We start from the raw sequence: 21739 nt of genomic DNA on the forward strand, positions 1-21739 counted from the left end.
CACAGAAAAAGTAGGTGCAGGTGTAGGAGAATTCTCTGTTCTCTGCAACTTTTCTATAACCTGAACTTTTTAAAGTAAAACGTGTGTGTGTGTGTTTTTAAATGAGGACACATGGCTTCTGGAGCCAGTTTTCTGCCTGTAAGCCCCGGTGTGACAACAGGGAATAATTGGATTATTTCTGGTCTTTACTTCTTAATAGATCAAAGAACACCATACACAACACACACACACACACACACACACACACACACATACTGAACTTACCTAATGTTTAGGAGTTTTGTAGTCTCAAATAAAATAGTAGCTACAAAAAATTTGGAAAGGTAAACATAAAATAAAGTAAAATAAGGATATGATTTAATAATATTTTGGCCGAAATAGGACCTCTGTTATGTAATGGAAATTGAAAAGAGTGAAAGCACAAACTTCTTATCTATAATAACTCTTATTTTCTTGTGATAATTTTTTTCAGAAGGAAAGGAAATGCTTTGCTTAAAAGCATTCCTCACTGATGTTTCTCCATAGTTTAATTTTTCCCTTTCATTTCGTGTTTCTTATCTTTCCTCTAAAATTGTGCAGATCATTATAAATGCCTTTCCTCCTCATTTAGACATCATGTAGCTGAAGATTTCAATTTTGTAATCATAAACTTGCTTAATCTTATTAATGGACCCTTTACCCCTTAATAATTTTCCTACTAAACCATGAATTCTTTCCAGTTAGCATCAGTCCATCACAGACATGCCCAAACATAAGCATGGAAGTTTTGTTAGGCTATGAAAGATCATGAGAAGGGATCTCTGTCATGTTTATACATTGGATCTTAATTGTTTTCTCCTCGTCTTCCACATTATGCAAAAGGGCACTGCCCAGATGGTCAAGCTAAAACCCTAGGCATCCCCAGTTTGCTCCTCCCACATGCCATACTTAGCCAAGGCATGCTCAGCCCACCTCCATTGCTGTTACCCAAACCCACGACTCAGAGTTGTCTTTCACTAGTCCTACCATAGTGATGTCCTATTTGTTCTCCCTGCTTCTTTTGTTTCCCTCAAGGATCCGTTGTCCTGTCAGGCAGGTCTGCTGGGGAAATGACCCAAATGGTCTCCGTTGCACTTGAGCTTAAACTGATATTCCTTTGCCTGGCTAGTATGTTCCACAAAGGAAGGATTTTGCTCCATCAGAAATCCTTCTTCAATTCATTTTGTCCCTCTCTCTGCTGTCCCTGGCGCCCTTGGCTCCAACCACAGTGATGGCTCCTGGGACATCTCTTTCCCGAGTAGAGTCTGTTTCCACATGTGCTGTCCACACAGTCGGGGCTCCTTGGCCCTTTTTGCCTCACCAGCTCTTTCTTACCCTACCCGCCATAGTCCCTGCCTTTGTCTCTCTAAAATCAGTTTCCCACCCTACTCTTCTATATCAGAACACTCCTTTTCCCCCCATAATATTACTAAAGTAGATGCTAGGTTTCTGTTTGTTTTTATACTTTGCCTGTCTCACTCAGATGACCTTTGATTTACCACTCTACACCCTATATCTGTAATATTTGGCACATAAGAGGAGATGAGTTATTATTTTTTAAGCGAATGAATAAATTGATGAATTAATTAGGTAGAGGTTGGGCCGAAGTCCAGTAATTTTGAAGCCTCATAAAAGAAAATATGTTTCTGCCCAAACCAGTTTGGCTCAGTGGGTAGAGCGTCGGCCTGCGGACTGAAAAGTTCCAGGTTCGATTTCGGTCAAGGGCATGTACCTTGGTTGCGGGCACATCCCCAGTAGGGGGTGTGCAGGAGGCAGCAGATCGATGTTTCTCTCTCATCGATGCTTCTAACTCTATCCCTCTCTCTTCCTATCTGTAAAATATCAATAAAATATATTTTAAAAATATGTTTCTTACCCTCTCTAGACCCAAAAGTCTACATAGTTACACACCAAAAGTTGAAAGTTGTGGGTTAGTAATGACAGCATTCACTACAAAGCAAGTGAGGGGCTTTGTTTAAATTATCTGTGTCATATTCCACCCCCATCTCTGGATTTAGCCATCTTGTGCTTTTTCTATTTATTCAGAATAAATGGTTTTTCTCTAAGTTTCAATTCTAAATGTCAGCTGTTTTATTTCTAATAGATAAAATAGGTGTTTGACTCTCCAAATTCAAATTTATACATGTTTTATAACCCCTATTGATTTCTTGAGTGGCTAACTATGTACTTAAAAAGTGTAAATTATACACTGGGAGTGTTTGACCTGTTAAAAGGTAAACTAACACCATGACACCACAAAGTACCATTTAGTTAATAACTGATGTCAAGCCCTAAGTGCTGTTCAAGTGGAAAGAAAGTGTTAAGACACACCTCATCCATAATGTTTCTAGAGCAGCTTTTTGCACTTGGAGTTATCACTGACTAGAAATTAAGGAAATGCCAGAAGCAAATCAATTGTTCAAAACTGGGGAGAAAAAAAAGAGAGAGAGAGAGAGAGAGAGAGACTGACTATAGAGCTATTTAGAATACCTGGGGGGAATGAGTTGCCCTACATTAAAAAGATTTGCTCTTAACTGAAGGGTAATACTTCAAATACAAGGACAGTAAATGTTCATATTTTCTTAATGGAGTACTCTAAACTTCCATCTTTTTAAAAAAATATTTTAAAAATATTTTTTATTAATTTTTAGAGAGAGAGGAAAGGAGTGGAATTAAGAGAAAGAAACATCATCAATCAGCTGTCTCTTGCATGCCCCCTCCTTGGGATGGGTCCAGAAACCCGGGCATGTGCCCTGACCAGAATCAAACCAGTGACTTCTTGGCTCAAGGGTTGATGTTTAACTACTGAGCCACACTGGACGGACTAAAATTCCATTCTTCGTAAACCAAAGAAGCTAAATAACCCCTAGCATTTTCTTAATGAGTCAGAATTCCATAAGAACATCAGCTTCGGGCGTTCTGAAAATGCAGGTAGAAATAAAGTGGAGATCACACCCCAGATGCTACTTGGAATGTTTGTGTTGAAAGGTCATTGATGTCATTTTTCTTCTTGGTCATTTGCTTCTTTATAATAAAGAAAAAAATGCAGCATTATTTGTTGCATGACAAAATGGCCAATATAATAACTGCCATTTTTAATAAAATGAATTCATATATAAAAACCGAATATAGAACCTTCTATACGGTTTTTCTATCTTCTCAAAAATTCCTTACTGTGGTTATTAGCATTTGTCGACAAATCAGCACCTGCCACACATACTGTTTGTCTTGCAAATGCATGACCCACGGATACTTCACCATAAGCTTACATGAGGTGATAATATAATTTTTCACCCAAAGTAACTTTAAAGTGAAAGGAAGCACTATTCCTAATTACACATAAACCAAGGCTGGTCAGCTCACATCCTAGCTTAAACCAACCTTTCAGCTCATTTCCATTGATTTCATATGGACTACTACAAAGTGTATTTCATCAAAGTAAGAGTTTCATTGCTAAATAGTAACTATATTATTTGGCTAGGGTTACTATGACTAATTACCACGAACTGGGCAACTTAACAGAAATTTATTATCTTACAGTTTGGGGGGCTAAAAACATCTAAAATTCAGCCGTTGGCAGGGCCACGCCCCCTCCAAAAGCTTAAAGAGAAATCCTACCTTGCAACTTGCAGCTCCTGGTGGCTCCTGTATTCCTTGACTCATAGCAGCTTAGTTCCAATCTCTGCTTCCATCTTGACCTTCTCCTTGTGAGTCTTCATATGGCCTTCTTATGAGAACACCAGTCAGTGGGTTTAGGGCCCACTCAAATCAAGTGTGACATCATCTGAGCTAATTACTTATTTTTAAATAAAATTACATTCTGCGATTTCAAGTAGACATGAGTTTTGGAGAAACACTAATTCATATCCAGTACCATAACCAATAAAATATTTTGTTATTGTTTTATCAGATAATCACTTAAATATAAGGTTTTATGGACAGTTTAAAAATAGTACAATACTTGGTATGAAAAAGATGTTTAATGGTATTATTATGCCTCTGTAATAACAGATTAAATGGAGAGACCATATGGATTCTATGATGAATTATCACATCATTAAAAGTTTTATTAAAAGTAACACCACCATCAATAAGAATCTCATTCTGCTTAAACACAAAGATACTTGATTCCAGACATGTGCCAAGATATAATTGAGAATTATCATCAAAACAGTATAATTTTTTCACGCCATTGAACTGTTCAGGAGCTACACTTCATTCAGAAATGATATCTTAGTAAAAACTACAAAGTTCTGTCTTAAAGTTGACTCTGACGTTTTACTAATTTTGTCTAGAATGCTAATTTGAAATGTCAACCCAACCTTCTGAAGTACTCATAGCCAATTTGCTAAATTTGTTTTTTTTTTAATTATTTTGTCTTATGATTGAATATTGGAAGAGATCATATTCCTCCTAACCCTTTCCATGGCAGTCATTTACATTCATGCAGTCAGGTGCCAACCTAGGGCAGTACTCCAACTTTTCAGTGAATCCAAACCGACACTCTACATTCTCTAACCACCTCTGTGGGCCATGACCTCATATGGGAGAAATGTGCAAACCCACCAGCCCATCAGGGCCTACACTTGCACTGTCGGTTCATTTGTAGGTATCTCTCTGGCTTTTATGACTGGCCACACGTTTTTGCCCTCCATCCTTTCTCTTTCCCTGAAGAAGACTGAAGTGCAAATATGACTTTTACTTGCACATCTAGTCCTGTCATACTGAATGCACACATTCTGTTGAGGGGACTGGAGTTCTCTGCCATATTGTTCCTCACTTTGCCCCTTAAGGTGGGATTGTCTGTGCCTTTCTGGGTACATCACTGAAGTTCAGTTGATTCTTTGATGCAAACAACTAACAGGCATTAATTTTTTGAAAGTCACCCTAGCAAGGAATGGGTGACTGCAGAATACAGTGCCTATGTCTAGAATATTCCTTCATGCTGCCTATTACACACCCACTTTGTGTTCGTTCCTGTTCTACACCCTAAAGAGGTCGCAGTGGACAACACACAGTCTGGGCCCTAAGAGAAAAGAGAGTCTGGTGCTAAGCTGTCTGGCATGTCCTGAATAGGTAACAAGTGTGTAAGCTCATTGACCCATCTTGGCCTTCAGATGATTTGGGCAGCTTGAGCCTCCAGGCTGGTTGTCTTGTTCTTTTATCTAAAACCAGATATTAACATTTTCTGCGTGTGTGATGGTGTGAAAAATCTGGAGATGGTCTAATTCAGTGTTTCCCAGAAGGGGGTCTGGTAGAAAAGCCCCACAAAATGTTCCTAAAAGAAACAGGGAGTTTCCCTAGACAAGAAGGTTTAGGGACACTCCATGATGGGTGTTCTTTCTTGGCATCTCACAATACAGGTTGGTCTTTTAAGAAGTCAGAAAGCCAGCGGTAAAGAAACCCATAGAACCTGGTCTCTGCCAAACTTACTTGACTATAGAACTTCTTTGTCCATGCAGTTTGCCCCAGAAGTCATGCGTCCCCATTTGAAACTCTGGTCTAGAGGGATGGCCATTGTCTGTAAAGCCTGCAATCTAAAAGCACAGGTGGCTGCTTGTCCTGCCCACTGACACTAAAAACTCATCCCTGCCTGCCGCTCTTTCTCTTGGGGCTGTCAACACCTGCTCTTCGTTGTAACGTTGTCTCTCCCATTTGTTGCACCTCTGCAATGGTGGTTTTGCTTCCATTTATTTCCCTGTCTGAGCCTTCTTTCCTGCCCCCATCATTTCTCTTATGACATTATCTTTCCTGCAGAAGAGTTGAATTTGTAAGGATATCGTAAGTGGACCAACACTCCACTCCCATGTGGAAATTGAACCAGTCACACTCGTTGGTATAATCTGCATCATTTCTCTTTGTTCCTCGACCCAAGAGAATGCTTCCTTTGCTTTAACACAGTGAGTTCCTGCCAGTTTTCTAACAAAGCCATTACGGGAGGCTGGAGATTTGCAAAAGGTGGTCTCCAGATACCTGAGATTTGACAATATACGGAAGTCTCAGGGATGTTAGCGTTTGTGACAGACACATGCCTGTTCTTAACTGTTGTGTTCTCGGAAGAGGCAAAGACGTTCTAAAATAAAGTGAATTGTTAGGCTGACAACCAAACCCGAGGAAGGTTTGATGGCTGAGGACTTCTCCTCACAGCCAGGGTGGCCTGGGAAGGGCTCACACACTCTGGACAGGAAATAGCAGGCTGAGACCCGGGTTTACAGAGAAGCTGAGATAGACCCGGGATGGGAGAGATGGGCCAGCTCTAAGGCAGTTACCAGGGGAGGAAGCGGGATCCACAGAGCAGGAAAACCTCGCAGTAGACAGCCAGAGGCAGAGGTGAGGAGAGCTGACTGCGCAGGCTCAGGAGTAGTGTGACCAAAATGAGCAGGATCACCTGGGATACTTTTAAAAAGCTGACTCAGGCCTTTCCTCAGTTGGTGACTCTGATTTGGGGGATCAGGACCAAGCCCTGGGAATCCAGTTTTGAGAAGCGCTGAAGGTGAGAGTCTGCACCACAGCCTTCCCCTTAAAGGAAGAATTTAGGATCCTAAGCCACTTCCGTTCCTCCATAAATCTGCCATTCGTAAGAGATCAGCATAGAATTATATTTATACAAAACTCACATACGTGTATGCACACACTTCTGTGACCACATCAAAGCATCGAACATGTCTTCTCTATGACATGCAAAATCTACATTTCTGTATCTCGAAATTTGCCCAGGCGTTTGGCATTGCAGAAACTTAAATATGCCACTTAAATGTTATGTAGCACTTCTGGCTTCTGGAAGTGCTTTTATCCCAAATGTTATGGAGCTTATGTACTTCTCTTTATTTTGTCCGGAAGAGAGGTCCAGTTGTAAAGCCGTTGCTATGGTGACTGTACACTGACTGTTCCTAGTGTCTTTTCTCAAGCAAGTTGAGACTGCTCTTGGAAGGGTGTGAAGAGTAAAAGCTGTTACTTTGTTCCTCAATTTAAAGTCTCTGGAAGCTCTTCTGTTCTTCGTAGAGGGCTCTTGTAGGAAACCGAGGTGATCGCTAGCTTTAGTCATTGCAATATCTTAAGTATATCTATAGGTAGAGTTTGGGTGTTTATCACCTGTTATTTTCAGCATGAGAAGAATGCATGGCTATATTCAGAAGCAGACAACAAGGAAAAGTTTTATTCTTTCATTATCTTCGTTTCTGTGTTAAAATTCATTTGCAAATGTTCTGTTTTATTTGTTTTGTTTTGTTTTTTAAGAAAAGCTACTTTCCTGTTGTCCTAAAAGAGTTTAACCAGCATTTCTCCTTCTGGGCAATACTGTAGACACAGTGTGAATGGCCAAATCACACTGTGAATTCGGAACTGGCTGTGCATGGTGCAGTGTGCATTCCGGACTCTCTGCTGGGCAGCGACCTCAGGGGACAGAGGAAAGCAATGCCTTTTGAGAAGGTGTATCTCAGCTGCCTATTCCTTTCTGTCTCCACCTCTGCCCCTCGGGCACAGGACAATTGCTGAGCCCACAGAGCCCAGAGGCAAAGGGGACGGAACCTGAACCCTCTCACTTGAGGTATCGTTTTCAGCATTGGCACCAAAGGAGCTCTACTAAGACGGGATGCCCAGATCAGCCACTAAGCAAATACGTTTGCCCAGGAATGCACACATTTGGTTCCAGAGAAAAGGAAGCAGGAGAGGGGGCTATCCTTGAATATGCTTGGCATACAGTGCTTCCACCGGTTTTCCTTTCTGTGAGGTTGATAGTAAACTTCATCTGCCAAGAGCAGCTTGCACCACAGGAGAAGGGTCGCCACAGCCAGAGTGCAGGAGGGAGAGCTGGAGCAGACTGAGAAGGGAGAGCTGGGGCAGATTGAGGAGGGGGAGCTGGGGCAGATTGAGGAGGGGGAGTTGGGACAAACTGAGGAGGGAGAGCTGGGGCAGACTGAGAAGGGAGAGCTGGGGCAGACTGAGGAGGGAAAGCTGGGGCAGATTGAGGAGGAAGAGCTGGGGCAGATTGAGGAGGGAGAGCTGGGGCAGATTGAGGAGGGGGAGCTGGGGCAGATTGAGGAGGGGGAGTTAGGGCAGACTGAGGAGGGGGAGCTGGGGCAGACTGAGGAGATGAGGAGGGAGAGCTGGGGCAGACTGAGGAGGGGGAGCTGGGACAGATTGAGGGAGAGTTGGAGCAGATTGCTCTGAGAAGCTTCTGGCAGTACTGGCCATGGACTGCGGCGGCTAAGGATCCAAAGAGCCCCTTCTCTTCACATGGTCTGATGTTTGCAAAGTGTTTTCTGAAGTTCCAGAAAATACTATCGTTTTACAGAGTCTTCAAGCTAAATCCTCTAAACCTATAGGAGTCACCACTTGCTGAGAGTAATGGGCTCTTGATGGGATGGGGAGCTGGAAAGAACCAGGAGGGGCCAAGCACAGGGTCTGTGGCCCGTTCCCTCCCTCTTCAGGGTCTGCCAGCTGAAGCAGGTGGCGCTTCTGAGTCAGAGGCTGGAGCAGACAACAGCAGGCCTGCTTCGTTAGCTCTTAGTAATAAACAAACAAAAAGAACCCTTCTCTCCCCCCCCCCCCCCCCCCCCCCGCAACCTGGAGTCTAGAATTATAACTGATTCTGTATGAGGCTTGTTATGCCAAATTCTTGAATCATAATAATTGTATGTGGACATCGTCAGTTAAAATGTTACATGTAAGTGTCTCTCCCAACATTCCACAGATTTCTCAGCTTCTCTCTGTGTAAATATCTCACCAGTGGAAACAGAGATCATAAAAGCCCAAGCAAATAATCACCCGCTAGTGTTGCATTTCAATCACTCCAGCCCCAGATAACTGTGTCTATTTCAGAGGCTGGTCTTTTCTTTTTTCTTTTTTTAATTCCAGCTGTTCTTGAATAATGTCATTAAGCCCTTGCTTGAGAATGTAGTAACATGGAAATTCGTTTTCTTTCACTTTAATTTTGTGTCCAATTATAATATTTATATATGCAAGTAATGATAGGGATAATCACATTTCACATTATCCATCACTGCCTGATGGATGATGGCATAGGAAAAAATTTCTCTCTGAATCCCGCTCACAACCCACACCCCTGCCCATGTAGCAAAGTTGAGGGTCAAATCGGTTTTTGTTTGTTGTTTGTTAATCCTCACCTAGGATATTTTTCCCATTGATTTTTAGAGAGAGTAGAAAAGAGATGGAGAGACAGAGAGAAACATCGATGTGAGAGAAACACATCAATTGGTTGCCTCCTGCAGGAGCCCCAATCAGGGCCCGGTACCTGCAACCGAGGTATGTGCCCTTGACCATAATCGAACCAGGGACCCTTCGGTCCACAGGCTGACTCTATCCATTGGGCAAAACCAGCTAGGGCTCAAATAGTTTTCATTAAAGTACTATTCTGGAAGGGAGAAAAGGCTAATGTTCTACTTTCAGAAGAGATATTGAATTTGAAGGACTTGCTCTCTGTTTTGAAGTTATTTTTCTAAATATTTAAGAGATTCAGTTAACTATTATAGCACACTTTGATGGGTCTCTGCTCTTCACCAAACTTTAGGGATTGTGTCCTTAAATGCCTCCATGTCCCCCATGTAAGGCTGTCACTTTCCTCGCATTCTCATTTGAGTCTTTGTCCTAGAGGCTTAGAAAGGAGACTCTTCTCATCTACTCCTCTGTGCCTTGAAGAAACCGTGACAGCCGGCGAAGCTATTATGGAATTTGTTAACGTGCAAGAACTCATATAGCATCTCATTCAGAGCCCGCTCAATAGGAACGCTTTTCTGGCCTTGAAAAAACTTCAATTGCAATTCAAGCTAGATATGAGGTTTTACCGCCACCGCGAATGTTCATGCCTGATAAGATAAGGAGAGGAAATCATAAGAATTATATATCTTCTTTGAAACCAACTCTAATCAACAACAGGGACAATCATGATTTTACTTCTAAATTCAAAATTTGTTCCTGCCCCAAGCACAATATAAACATAATAGAAAGAAAGATAGTTTTCCTTTTCCTAGTTGGTTAAATAAAATATTTTCAAGTTGCTTTGGAGATATGGCAGTAAGTAGGGGAGAAGTAAAATGGAGTACTCACAAGAGGTGTACAAGTATACACATAGTTTCGTTTCCTTGTATTGTTATTAAATATGAAAATAGAAGTATTATGTAAGTATATTCAATTGAAAATAACTAGTTTACTGGGAAAATGTGGTGCATTTTGTGTGCCCACAGGAAAAGATAGTTGAAAAGATAATAAGCCACACTGTTCTCATACCCATGGCCTTGTCAAGGTAATTTGCATGATGCTAAAATCAAATTTAGATCCATAAACATGTTGTTCTCCACAAGGAAGACAGCAATTAATGAAGATCACTTTATGCAAGAATGTCTGAGTTATAGGTAGAGTCAATATTCAAGACATCTTATACCCTTTGTAAAAGTAAAATGTTCCCGTAATTAAAGCAAAGGGATTTCTTTTATTTACTGTGTCTAAATAGGAGCCCTATTTCTCCGTTTCTTTTTCAGAGAATATAAAAAATAATATTTTACAATAAATATTAGTAAACTGAATTAGTAACTTGCCACAAATAAGTATTAGCAATACTCAAGTATTACTCTTAGAATTCAAAGAGCCTAGGGGTCTGAAATAATCTAACCTGCTGCACAGTAGCACTCTATAATATCCCTGACTAATACCAGCACAGCTCCTTTCCAACTCCAGCAGGAACCCACGTCTTCACTAGATAACTCTTCCCCTAGTGAACCTGTCTGCCTGCTTAAAGATGTGCAGTAGCAATCTGCTTCCCTAAAACACTCACTGAATCCCCAATGTTACCTCTAATTTAGGATCTTTCCAATTTGCTCTGAAATTTTTGCACAGAATCAGACCCCACTGGAGAAGCAGCAGCCCACGAGATTTGTATATATATTCGCAAGAAAGGCTGAAATAACACAAAGCGTGGGTCTATCCCGAGGAATATCATCTGACCTGTCCTGCCAAGGCCTTCCAGGCCGCAGTGCACCCTGGGAAGGGTCAGTCCTTTAGCCTGTAGGTGCAGAAATCAGATTTTATAAAGCCCCCGAATTGAGTGGGCTGAAGAAGCTGACCTGTGTCCAAAAAACTGCACAGAAATTCAGGATCAGTTAATTCACTCAAACAAAATATACTGCTGCAGTCAAACTGATGAGATCCTCAGGTGGTACTGCCAAAGCCATTCCCAATGTGTAGGCTACAGAGAAGTCAGCTTCTTTAAAGGCTGTTTAGAGAGCAGAGCATGAGGACAAAAGAAATGGTTTAACAGTGTCAGATACTGATAGTCTAGCGTGTCCACCTCTGCAACCGAGACTCCGGGTTTCCTGGTTCGGGAGGGAGAGGGGCTCCCCACCACAGGGCACCCTGAGAACGCTGGAAGATAGCGTGGACTTGACTTTCAGGAGCTTCTTTTCCCGAGCTGTAGCCCTTGTCCAGAGGTAAACGTTCTTTGTCCAGATAAACGGTTAGTCCAGTTTTACACCGACATAGCTCTCCTTTGATCTGCAGTGTGTTGCTTTGGTAGGTTCTCTGAATGGCATCTTATTCCAAGCTTTTAGGAGAGAAAAAGTCAGGAGTAACAGTAAACATACACATACAGCCCTCGCTGAATTGATTTAGTCTCTAAAATGCTGTGCCTGGCTCTGCCCCCTCACCTTAATTGACTTATGAGCAGGTGAGCCCATAGTGAGGGTAATTGCCATGCCCGCTGTCTATGGCCCCTCCTGCCTCTTTCCCTGTAAGCACCGGGACAGAAACAATAGGTACAGCTGTGCTTTAGAGACCCACCACACACACACACACACACACACACACACACAGCTTCTATAATTCTTGACTTGAGTTTTGACTAGGAATGGGCTAGTCCACTCAGATTATATTAGAAATTGTTTTCCTAAAAGGATTTTTATAATAGATTTTTATTGATTTCAGAGAGGAAGGAGAGGGAGAGAGAGAGAGAGAAATACCAATGATGAAAGAGAATCATTGATCAATTGCCTTCTACACATCCCCTATTGGGGATAGAGCCCACAACCTGACTGGGGAAAAAAACAGTGACCTCCTGGTTCATAGGTCAATACTCAACCACTAAGCCATGCCCCAGGCTAGAGTCAGGATCTTTTAGAACAAACCATTTATAAACATTTAAATAGAAAATCAGTCAGATATTTTCAACAAAGACAGAAGAGTTTCTACCATTATCACTCTCTCAGAGGAAAGAGCACAACCCTTACATTAAATCTCTTTTTATAGGGAAGACAGAGAAATTGATGTCAAAATCATCAGCCACTGGAGGGAACATACCATACAGACTTCCAGAGTATAATTATAATAATAATAAAGCTCTAAATGCTTTATTATTGCTTGAATACCTATGCATGAACAGAATTACAAATACAGTGGTCCTTACACATATTCGGTTGGAATATTAAATTTCTGTGTCTCTATTTTTTCTAATATACTTAAATTTCATTTCTAAAAATATGTCTACCGCATTACTAGGAGTGGTTATATATTCAGGTTTTCAATCAGCTGGTATACTTGGTTGGATTGACTATAAATTTGTTGACATATATTGATGTTTCCTCATTTTCTTGCCCAGGGATCATTTCTTCCACTCATTTATTTTCAATCTCCCTACTTTGGTGTTTGACAGAATCCCACAAATAGAGCGCGCTGAGCTCATGAGGGATGGTGTAACCTATTTAGCAGATTTGATGCTGGATAAGCTCCCCCTCCCAGGTGCTCGCCCTGGCTGGGTAATGAACTTTGTAAAAAGATGCAGCTTTCACCACACCGAGGCAACAGACTCACTCCCAACAAGCTCCTGTTTTGCCCTTGGTCTTCAGCTCATAATCGTGAATATGGTACAAATCCAGAAACAAACAGTATGGGGTGAGGGTCAGAGTTGAGAATAAAATAGCCTTCAAAACAGATTTTCAGTTAAGACAGTTCTTGGTCTTAATAACTGACAGAAAGACAAATCGCCCCAATGAAGGACTCCGGGACTGAAATCCCGGCCGGGCTGAAAGGCAGGGAGATACCAAAAACACTGCCGTGTGCAGGTGCATGGAGGCACTGGAGGGTTGCTAACGAACCCTAAATAGAAGTGCTTAATAGTTTGCTATGGGGACAGATCCAGAAATACGAGGGGAAATCAGTGCTGGCTCGTTACCTCAGCAGTGGGGCCAGCAAACCCCACCGCTAGGCCGTCTTTAAGCAGCAGGTCCCTGGTCTGACTTTGGCTCGCAGCCCCCCAGAATGAGCCACATCGGCCACCCTGGGTTCATGCGTGATCACAAGGTGCATCTAAACACCGTGGTGCCCTACTTCCGCCTCGGTCACAGAGACCCAGAGTGGACATTTCACTCAGCACAAATCCATTCCAGTTTGGTGCTTGCTTACTGCAGCTGCAATTGACACAAAATCCCAAAATAGTTTGGAAGAATGGGAGAGAAAAAAAAGAAAAGAAAAGAAATGTATGCCTATGCCTATGCTTAGTCTTTCCGTGGAAGTGTTGCCTTCAGTTTAATGGAAAATGTCACAGCGCCAACAAAAGGTCACCTGTAAGGTAAAGGGTCTCAGACACAGAACAATGGATAATATCAGCCTCTCCACCATCCTCATCGGAGATCCTTTATGAATGTGGGTCTGTAATTTGAAATATGGCCCCTCATAACAAAGTGTGAAAATATTTCCACACAAGAAAGCACTTATTTAATAATTTATTTCAAACTTTAATGTTTTGCAGTGGACACCTAGATCATGAAATGTATATTAGGGTAGATAGTTCACAACTTTGCTTAAACATTAATAATACGTTTGTCTGATTCACTAATACCAAAGGTATGTTCTTTCTCCTGAAGATTAGACTTATCATCCATGAATGTCAGTAAAAATGTTAGAAACACACTATAATTTAAAAAAATATACTTAGAAATAATAATCTATTCATAAGCTTAGTAGTTCATTCTCAGTCTTCCATTACTGCTGGCCAGTTATTGTGGTGTTGAAGGATATTTTAGATTGACATTTAGAAAGTTACATTTCCTTTGTGTTTGGGCAAGAATTTTAAAGTATGTCAGGTCTCAGGTCATAGAAAAGACTCAAAGTAGGCAAAACCTTATGATAAAATGAACATATAAGGAATCAAAAGACTGCTTAGAGGTGACATTGCAAAATATGAAGCAAAAGTATTTGGATTAACATACGTCGGAAAAACATTTTAATATCTCTAGGAAAATATGAGAAAACAAAACTTCTTAATGACAAAGGAAAGAGTTTATTTTAAAACACAAGATTTTTTTTTCTTTATCACAAGTTTAAATTGCACGTAACATTGTTAACATGGGCCAAATGTTACGCATTACACACACTTACAGCATTGGGTATGTTCTGTGTTCATGTCTACATAAGCGATTATGAAATAACGCTCGCTCTTTCGATCGCTTTACTTTGGCATTAAGAAATTGTATGGGTGCTAGCAAAATTCATGTTCACAGTAGATGGGAGAAAAAAAAAAACCCGAAAGGAAACATTTGTTGAAATTTGCATTCAGTTTTGGAAAACATCTGCTTAACCACTGAATGCAGCCACATTTTAACTTTTAAGCTCCCACATTGAGAACGTATCAACGTATTGCAGCAATTTTCTCTGAGGGGCATTGTGCGAGGCTTTCATATTCAAAAAATAGGCTGTTTTCTCTTGGATTATTTTGTGATAAATGTACAGTCTCCACACAAAAACATTAAGGCTGTCGGCCAACTCATGGGCACATTACTGGCTATTGAAGATGCAGGAGACTGCATAAAAGCATGAAAAGCACGGGGTGATTTCCAGCTCCCTCTCCAAACACAATTGTAGGCACGTCCGTCTTTCAATTCTCCCTTTCTCCGTTAGTGTGGCCTTTCAGTTCCTGCCCTTTTAAATCTCTTTACCTACTGTACCTTTGCTTCCTAATGTCCTGCTTGATCTTACCCAGCTCAGAAACGTATTGACAGGGCGCTTGCTTTGATCTGTGTCCACAGAGAATGCTAACAAATTGGAAGAAAGCGCCAGAGAACACCACGTCCCTTGCCCGGAACATTACAACGGCTTCTGCATGCACGGCAAGTGCGAGCACGCCATCAACACGCAGGAGCCGTCCTGCAGGTAACGCTCACCTTCACCCAGGAAAGGTGGGGGCAAGCACGGGGACCCCAAATGCTGGACCTGGGCAGGGCATGGGACGCCGTGAGGCCCGAATTGGTGATCAGCAGCCAGACTGGCCTCTGCCTCTCCCACCCACGCAGGCCCCACCAGGAACCTGTGAAACGTGTGCGCCTTGCACACCCAAGTGCTGTGTAACACGTCATTACATACATACTCTGGGTGTTGCAAGCTCCTTAAAGACTCAGGCTCCTCTGTTTTATTCTCCCTCTTCCCCGTGGACTTAGGACAGCTCTTGGCACATAGTAGGTGCTTCATAGTAGGTGCTCAGTCTCAAACAAGCGGGCGGGGAGCCTTCCTGCCCCAGGGCAACCTAGTTGCCTCTAGGAGGCCATCTTTCCCTAGTCCCTGAGGCCTCAGAATAGGGGTCATGGCACTTAGTCTTGCCAGGCATGCGTTCTTTTCTGTGGTTCTGCTATCCACCAGCCTTGTATGGTGAGGCAATAGCTATCCTTCCACAGACCCAAACTCGGATGAGACACAGAGAAACCACTTGTCTGGACTTAGTAAATGTACACATCTACCCTAGCTGGTTTGTCTCAGTGGATAGAGCTTGGCCTGCGGACTGAGGGGTCCTGGGTTCAATTCCAGTCAAGGGCATGTATGTTGGTTGCGGGCACATCCCCAGTAGGGGCTGTGCAGGAGGCAGCTGATCGATGTTTCTCTCTCATCCATGTTTCTAATTCTCAATCCCTCTCCCTTCCTCCCTGTATAAAGTCAGTAAAATATATTTTAAAAATAAATAAATTTAAAAAAATAAATGTACACATCTGCTCAGTGTTCCCAGAGCAGTGTTCTTCCAGAGATGGTAAAGCCAGAATAAAAAACCAATGCTGGTTTATTAAAGGTATACATACGTGACATATGGTGAAATAGGTTGTGTACTGATATACAATGAAAGGAGTTTCTGGCCGCCAGCATGGCTCCATGGTTGAGCGTCGACCTATGAACCAGGAGGTCACGGTTCCATTCCAGATCAGGTCACAGCTGGATCCCCATTGTGGGCGTGCAGGAGGCAGCTCTCTCATCCTAGTTATTTTTATCTCTCTCCATCTCCCTTTCTTTCTGAAGTCAATAAAAATATTTTTTTATAAAGAAAGGAGTTTCTCTCTCTCTGTCTTTTCTCCTCTCTGCCCCTCTACACTCTTCTCAACAACTGTCTTCCTCTCCCGTTTCCCTTCCCTGAGTCACTAGCACCTGCCCCTCCTCCCCCCCCAAGTCAAGCAGAGTGAGCCTCACCAGAAGCCGCCCCCAGCCTCCCCCTCAGCCCAGTAGCCGTGAGAAAACACTTCCAGGCAGACAGGAAGGCCCAGGATGGAGTTGGGAGAAGTTCCAAGTGAAGGACTAATTGGTTGTACAAAGTCCAGGACAGGCCAATCCCAGGGGGTTGCTGTCCGGGAGCTGCTTCCTGGCTTCACTATCAGAGCCGCCTCTGACCCAGGTGCTGCCTGAGCTTCTGGAGGGGGCGAGGGGGGCAGCCTCAGGCTCGGGACGGGCCGCTTGCTGGGCAGACCCCATCCCTGCAGCATCAGCATCTGCATCCTGGAAGCTGCCTCCCTGGTGTCAGAGGCCACGTCCAAGCAGCAGCTAAAGCGACTGCTCACATGGTGTGCCTGGCCCAACATGCCTCAGCCTGTGTGCCAAGGGAAGCATAGAAAATGCTCCCCACAAAGTGTAAGTTCAACAGCCCCTTTCGTTACCTGTGTCAGCAGAAAGAAGCCCGTCTTCAGGGAATCATGCTGGCAGGTTGCTCAAAGAACACGTTACATAAAACATAAAGTTCACCTGGGGGGAAAAAAAAAAAAAAAACATAAAAGGGAGAATTCTCAAACTCTCCTATTGTGTGCATAAAGAGAAACCACGTTATCTTTGAAATCCAAAGCTCGGAGAGGTCTTTCTGAGAGTAGGAGGGGAGAAGTGATGTCTGCTCAGTTGCGTGTTCCTAGAGAAGGGAACGGAGCCCTGTTTGGTGATGACGATCAATGCTGAGCCCGGTGGCTTCGGTGACCGGCCGTCCTGTCTTCCAGGTGCGACGCCGGCTACACGGGGCAGCACTGCGAGAAGAAGGACTACAGCGTGCTGTACGTGGTGCCTGGGCCCGTGCGCTTCCAGTACGTGCTCATCGCGGCTGTGATCGGGACGGTGCAGATCGCCGTCATCTGCGTGGTGGTGCTGTGCATCACAAGGTCAGTGCTGCGGGGAGGGACGCCAGACCAGGTAATGGCCCGCCCCCTCATGGACACCTCGGCCACGTCTGCCTCACAGCCACATGGAGAGGCATTGGTTTTCATGCTGGAGTAGCACCAATTATTTCTCTCATTCTGCATTTTGATGAGAATTATTTATTTTCTAAGCAAAGGTCTTTCTCCTCTCTAATGTGTCATGCCAGTCTTTGTGTAAATATACTCTTCAACCCTAGCCAGTTTGGCTCAGTGGGTAGTGCGTTGGCCTGCAGACCAAAGGGTCCCAGGTTCAGTTACGGTCAAGGGAACGTACCTGGGTTGCAGGCTCTTCCCTGGCCTGGGCCCTGGTCAGGGCTTCTGCAGGAGGCAACCAATCCATATGTTTCTCTCACATCAATATTTCTCTGTCTCTTCCCCCTCCCCCCACCTCCACTCTAAAAATCAATGGATAACTATCCTCGAGTGAGGATTTAAAAAATAAATATACTCTATTTTTACTAGGAAAAAAGTCAGTCTTCATTGACACTATTAATAGACTTATTTAAATGACCATTGTTTCCTTACTTATCCAGGTCAATATGCTAAATGAGGTCAGAATAGATTTTAAGCAAGGCTTAGAAAAGTATTAAATTATATCTCTCATTTATGGCACTTATATTTCCTAGTGTAATTCTTAGATATAATCATTTTTCACACATTTGATATAAACAACAAGTACATTTTTATCTTAACAATATAGCCTTTGATCACAAAACTCAAAGAAAATTGTCCAAATGAGAAAAGTCATGTTCTGGTACATGAAAACTTTTGATATCTGGAAACGTGCAGCAAATATCAAAACCCCCAGAGCAATCAAATAGTTATTGTTTCCCAGAGAGCAAAATTGTGAGAGATGCAGAGATTTCATCCAGTTTCAACAGGAGAGAAATCCATGATTAATTAGTGATGCCTGACATGGGCTTGGAGCAAAGGATGGAGGCCTAGTACTTGTTTAACTTGACTAGCATATAAATCCATGGTAACCAAGACAAGAATTAGCTGCTAACCCAAAAGCACACGGTTTATGTCCCATCCAACAGAAACATGATTGAAGATATTACTTTCATCCCCATTTCCTCTCCTGGAGAAAAAATCTCTCAGGATGTTTTCAAGGTTTTTCCCACATTCACGGGGCATTTAGACTGTCATGTGTTTGCACAGCTCTACTGTAAATCAGAATGTTTCCCAAAAAAGATTCTTTTCAAAAGGGGAGAAAATGAAAGGCAGTACCATATCTTTAGAAAATAAAGACCATGACACATCTCAGTCTCTGTAGCACACTATCTTCTTGAGGATAAGTGTGGCATTTTTTCTTGAAAAAGACAAAATACGGTTCATAAATCCTTGCCCGGCCTAAAAGCTTAAGGGAGATCATCTACTGGAGCTCGGTGCCACTCTGAGCCAAGCTGGGTTCATCAACTGACTCGCACGTGTAGATGCCAAGTGAGTCAGTGGATTATATTAAAATAGATCCTGGGGACCAGAAAGATGACTGAAGAAACCAAAACACTGAGTAGAAAAGATAGAAAGGAACCTAAAACACAGCCCACTACACCATATTACTCTGAGGGTTTTGAGCTTCCTAATAGCTAAGCGATATCAGGATATGGAAAACAACATTTATATTTAGTAGATCTAATCTGATAACAATTGAATTTGTTACTTCCTGTACTCGCAAAAATGAGAATGTTAAGTACTTTAGCAGATATTTTTGAGTCTGTTTTTAATCACATTTCCATTCCCATACACAATAAACACAACTGGAATGCGTAGGGTCCTTACCACACCAGGGATTGTGTGTATATATTATGTGTGTATATACACTCGTACAAAAAGAGAAAGCGAGAGGCATACATTTAATAGCATTATGAAGAAAGTGTAAGTATCACTACTTTCAAGAGCGGGACTCTAAGATATGAGAACTTACAATTTGCTGAGCATACACAGCTGAACAATAGGATGGGAATGGAGGGCTGCCTCATGTCAGAGCTGTGCACTTGCCCACTGCTCATACCGCCTCCTTGCTGGTCACAGTGCCCCATATTCTAATGATCACGGCAACCTCAACTGAGCTCCAAATTAGAGCAAGCCACTTCTTCAGGGCAAGGTCATTATCATGATCCGTGTTAAAACAAGCAAAACTTAACTTCTGTTTACTTTTGAAGAAGAGAAATAGCACATGAACTCAGTTAGCATTATTGTAATGCCTTGTATAAACGTGTCTTATGGTAGTGAAGTCTTCCAAAGTCTTTCCAGGAGTCGAACTAGTCAGCAAACTACACTGTTCCCAGAGTGGGTTATTTCAATCACGTGAAAATATTCTGCTCAAAAGCCAGGCTTTCCAACTAGGCCACCCCCCCTTCACGCCCGACCCCCCCTACACACATACACACACACACACACACACACACACACCAAACCCTCCCTTTTTGGTAACCTGGACACATGTGTGTGTCAAGATCTCCTCCAAAATATCCAGTTGCTAAAAGATTTAAAATATTGCACCAAGCAGAGATCCCTTTTTTCTTTTCAATTTTAAAAAAAATCTCTTTATCACCTGGATTCTCCTGTTTTTTACTTTTCTTCCTTTTCTCCTCATCCCACATTCTTTCTTTTTTTTTTTCTGATTTCTTCCCCTCGTTTTTACTATTTTAGTTAAGCACCTGCCCTCCTCCTAAATTCAACATTTTATTAAAAAATAAGACATCTAGAGACATGAAAGAGTTGCTCTGTTGAGAAGATGGGTTTTCAACCTTTTAATCTCTGGCTTTGGATAGCTTTACCATCCTCCTCTCCAAAAGAACCACACACATACATACTCTGGTACCCACAGCTTATTACGATAGGATTTTTATGAACTTTACCTTGTTGTTCTCATTTGCATCATCAAAGCATTCTTGTATTACATGACAAAAGGTACTAGGTCAGAGCTTTTCAGATAATTTGACTGAATATTAGCTTTTCATAGAGGCTGCATAATTGGGACCAATTTATGTCCTTGGCATATGGTATTAATGTGAAAAATGATATTAGGCTGAAGCAGTATAATGTCTCTTCCCATTATATGTCAGATATTAGCACTTGGCTCATTCTCTAGTTTGATGAGATTTAAACTTGCAGCGTTGAAATGTCAATAACATTCATCCTTAGGACATTTAAAGTACAAAATTGTCGAAGACCTTTCAAGTGAGATCAGAGAGGCTCACAATTCGTTTGATTGCACGTGCTGAGTCATTTTTGTGCTTTGGTGAGTCAGCAGTTGAAGGCCTACTAAATGCATTTCTCTTCAACTCTTCAATGAACCTAACGATGACTGCACCTTTGCGGTACTACTAGTACATTCTTTCCTCTGAACTATTTCAATAACTTACTTAATCCATAACTTCGCTGTGAGATTGTAGGACCAAACTACAGGTGATAGCACTGGACTAAGTCTGTAAACTTTCAAACTTTCTAGGAAATGTCCCAGAAGCAACAGAATTCACAGGCAGAAGCAAAACACAGGGCACTACAGTTCGGACAACACAACGAGGGCATCCACACGGTTGATCTGAAGGGAGCATGTCGCCCAGTGCGTGGCCGGACTGCCGAGAGCTTGGACTACACATACAGTATTCTAGACAAAAGAGTAAGACAAGAGATCTACACATGTTGCCTTGCATTTGTGGTAATCTACACCAATGAAAACACGTCCTACAGCTATATTTGATTATGTATGGATATATTTGAAATAGTATACATTGTCTTGATGTTTTTCTGTAATGTAAATAAACTATTTATATCACACAATATAGTTTTTTCTTTCCCATGTATTTGTTATATATAATAAATACTCAGTGATGAGAAAAAATGGCATTCTTAAATTTGCGGTACTTCATAACTGTAAATAGGATCGAGCCAGTGCGATCTGGGCAGGCCCAGTATTTCATCTCTCTCCACATCTTGAGGCAGAGCATTCATTTAGACAGGACTCAATGGCTAGGTTTTGAGTGATTCCAAGATCAAGGGAAATAGTGGTTATTGGAAAAGAGAAAAAATAATTTACTTTATATTGAGTGAGGATAAAATATTTCAGATCTTTGAATCATCTCTATTTTATCAACTTTCTTCCCTGGTCCTCCATTTTCATCCCCAGAGCAGAAAAATCTCTGGCATATAAATTCAATCAAAGAAGAAGGAATGGAAAATGTTTTATCACTCATAACAGAGAGGGGAAGCATTTATTGGTTTTTATTTGCGAAGCATCTCAGAATCTCCCAGTAAGTGCACATATCCGAGGGTCCTAAACA

The 21739-nt window shown here is 42.1% G+C and overlaps 1 protein-coding gene across 1 annotated transcript in view; it reads left to right on the forward strand.

Moving 5' to 3' along the window:
• Positions 1-21300, forward strand: part of TMEFF2 (transmembrane protein with EGF like and two follistatin like domains 2) — a 227671-nt gene extending 206371 nt beyond the window's left edge. Inside the window, exons 8-10 of the mRNA XM_036421949.2 lie at positions 15048-15171; positions 17256-17414; positions 20908-21300. Of these exons, the coding sequence (XP_036277842.1) occupies positions 15048-15171; positions 17256-17414; positions 20908-21004 (380 nt within the window). The 3' untranslated portion in view covers positions 21005-21300. The remainder of the gene's footprint in view (positions 1-15047; positions 15172-17255; positions 17415-20907) is intronic.
• Positions 21301-21739: the final 439 nt, after the last annotated feature.

Source organism: Pipistrellus kuhlii, unplaced genomic scaffold, assembly GCF_014108245.1.
Source record: "Pipistrellus kuhlii isolate mPipKuh1 unplaced genomic scaffold, mPipKuh1.p scaffold_m20_p_7, whole genome shotgun sequence".
In the NCBI taxonomy this organism is placed as follows: Eukaryota; Metazoa; Chordata; class Mammalia; order Chiroptera; family Vespertilionidae; genus Pipistrellus; species Pipistrellus kuhlii.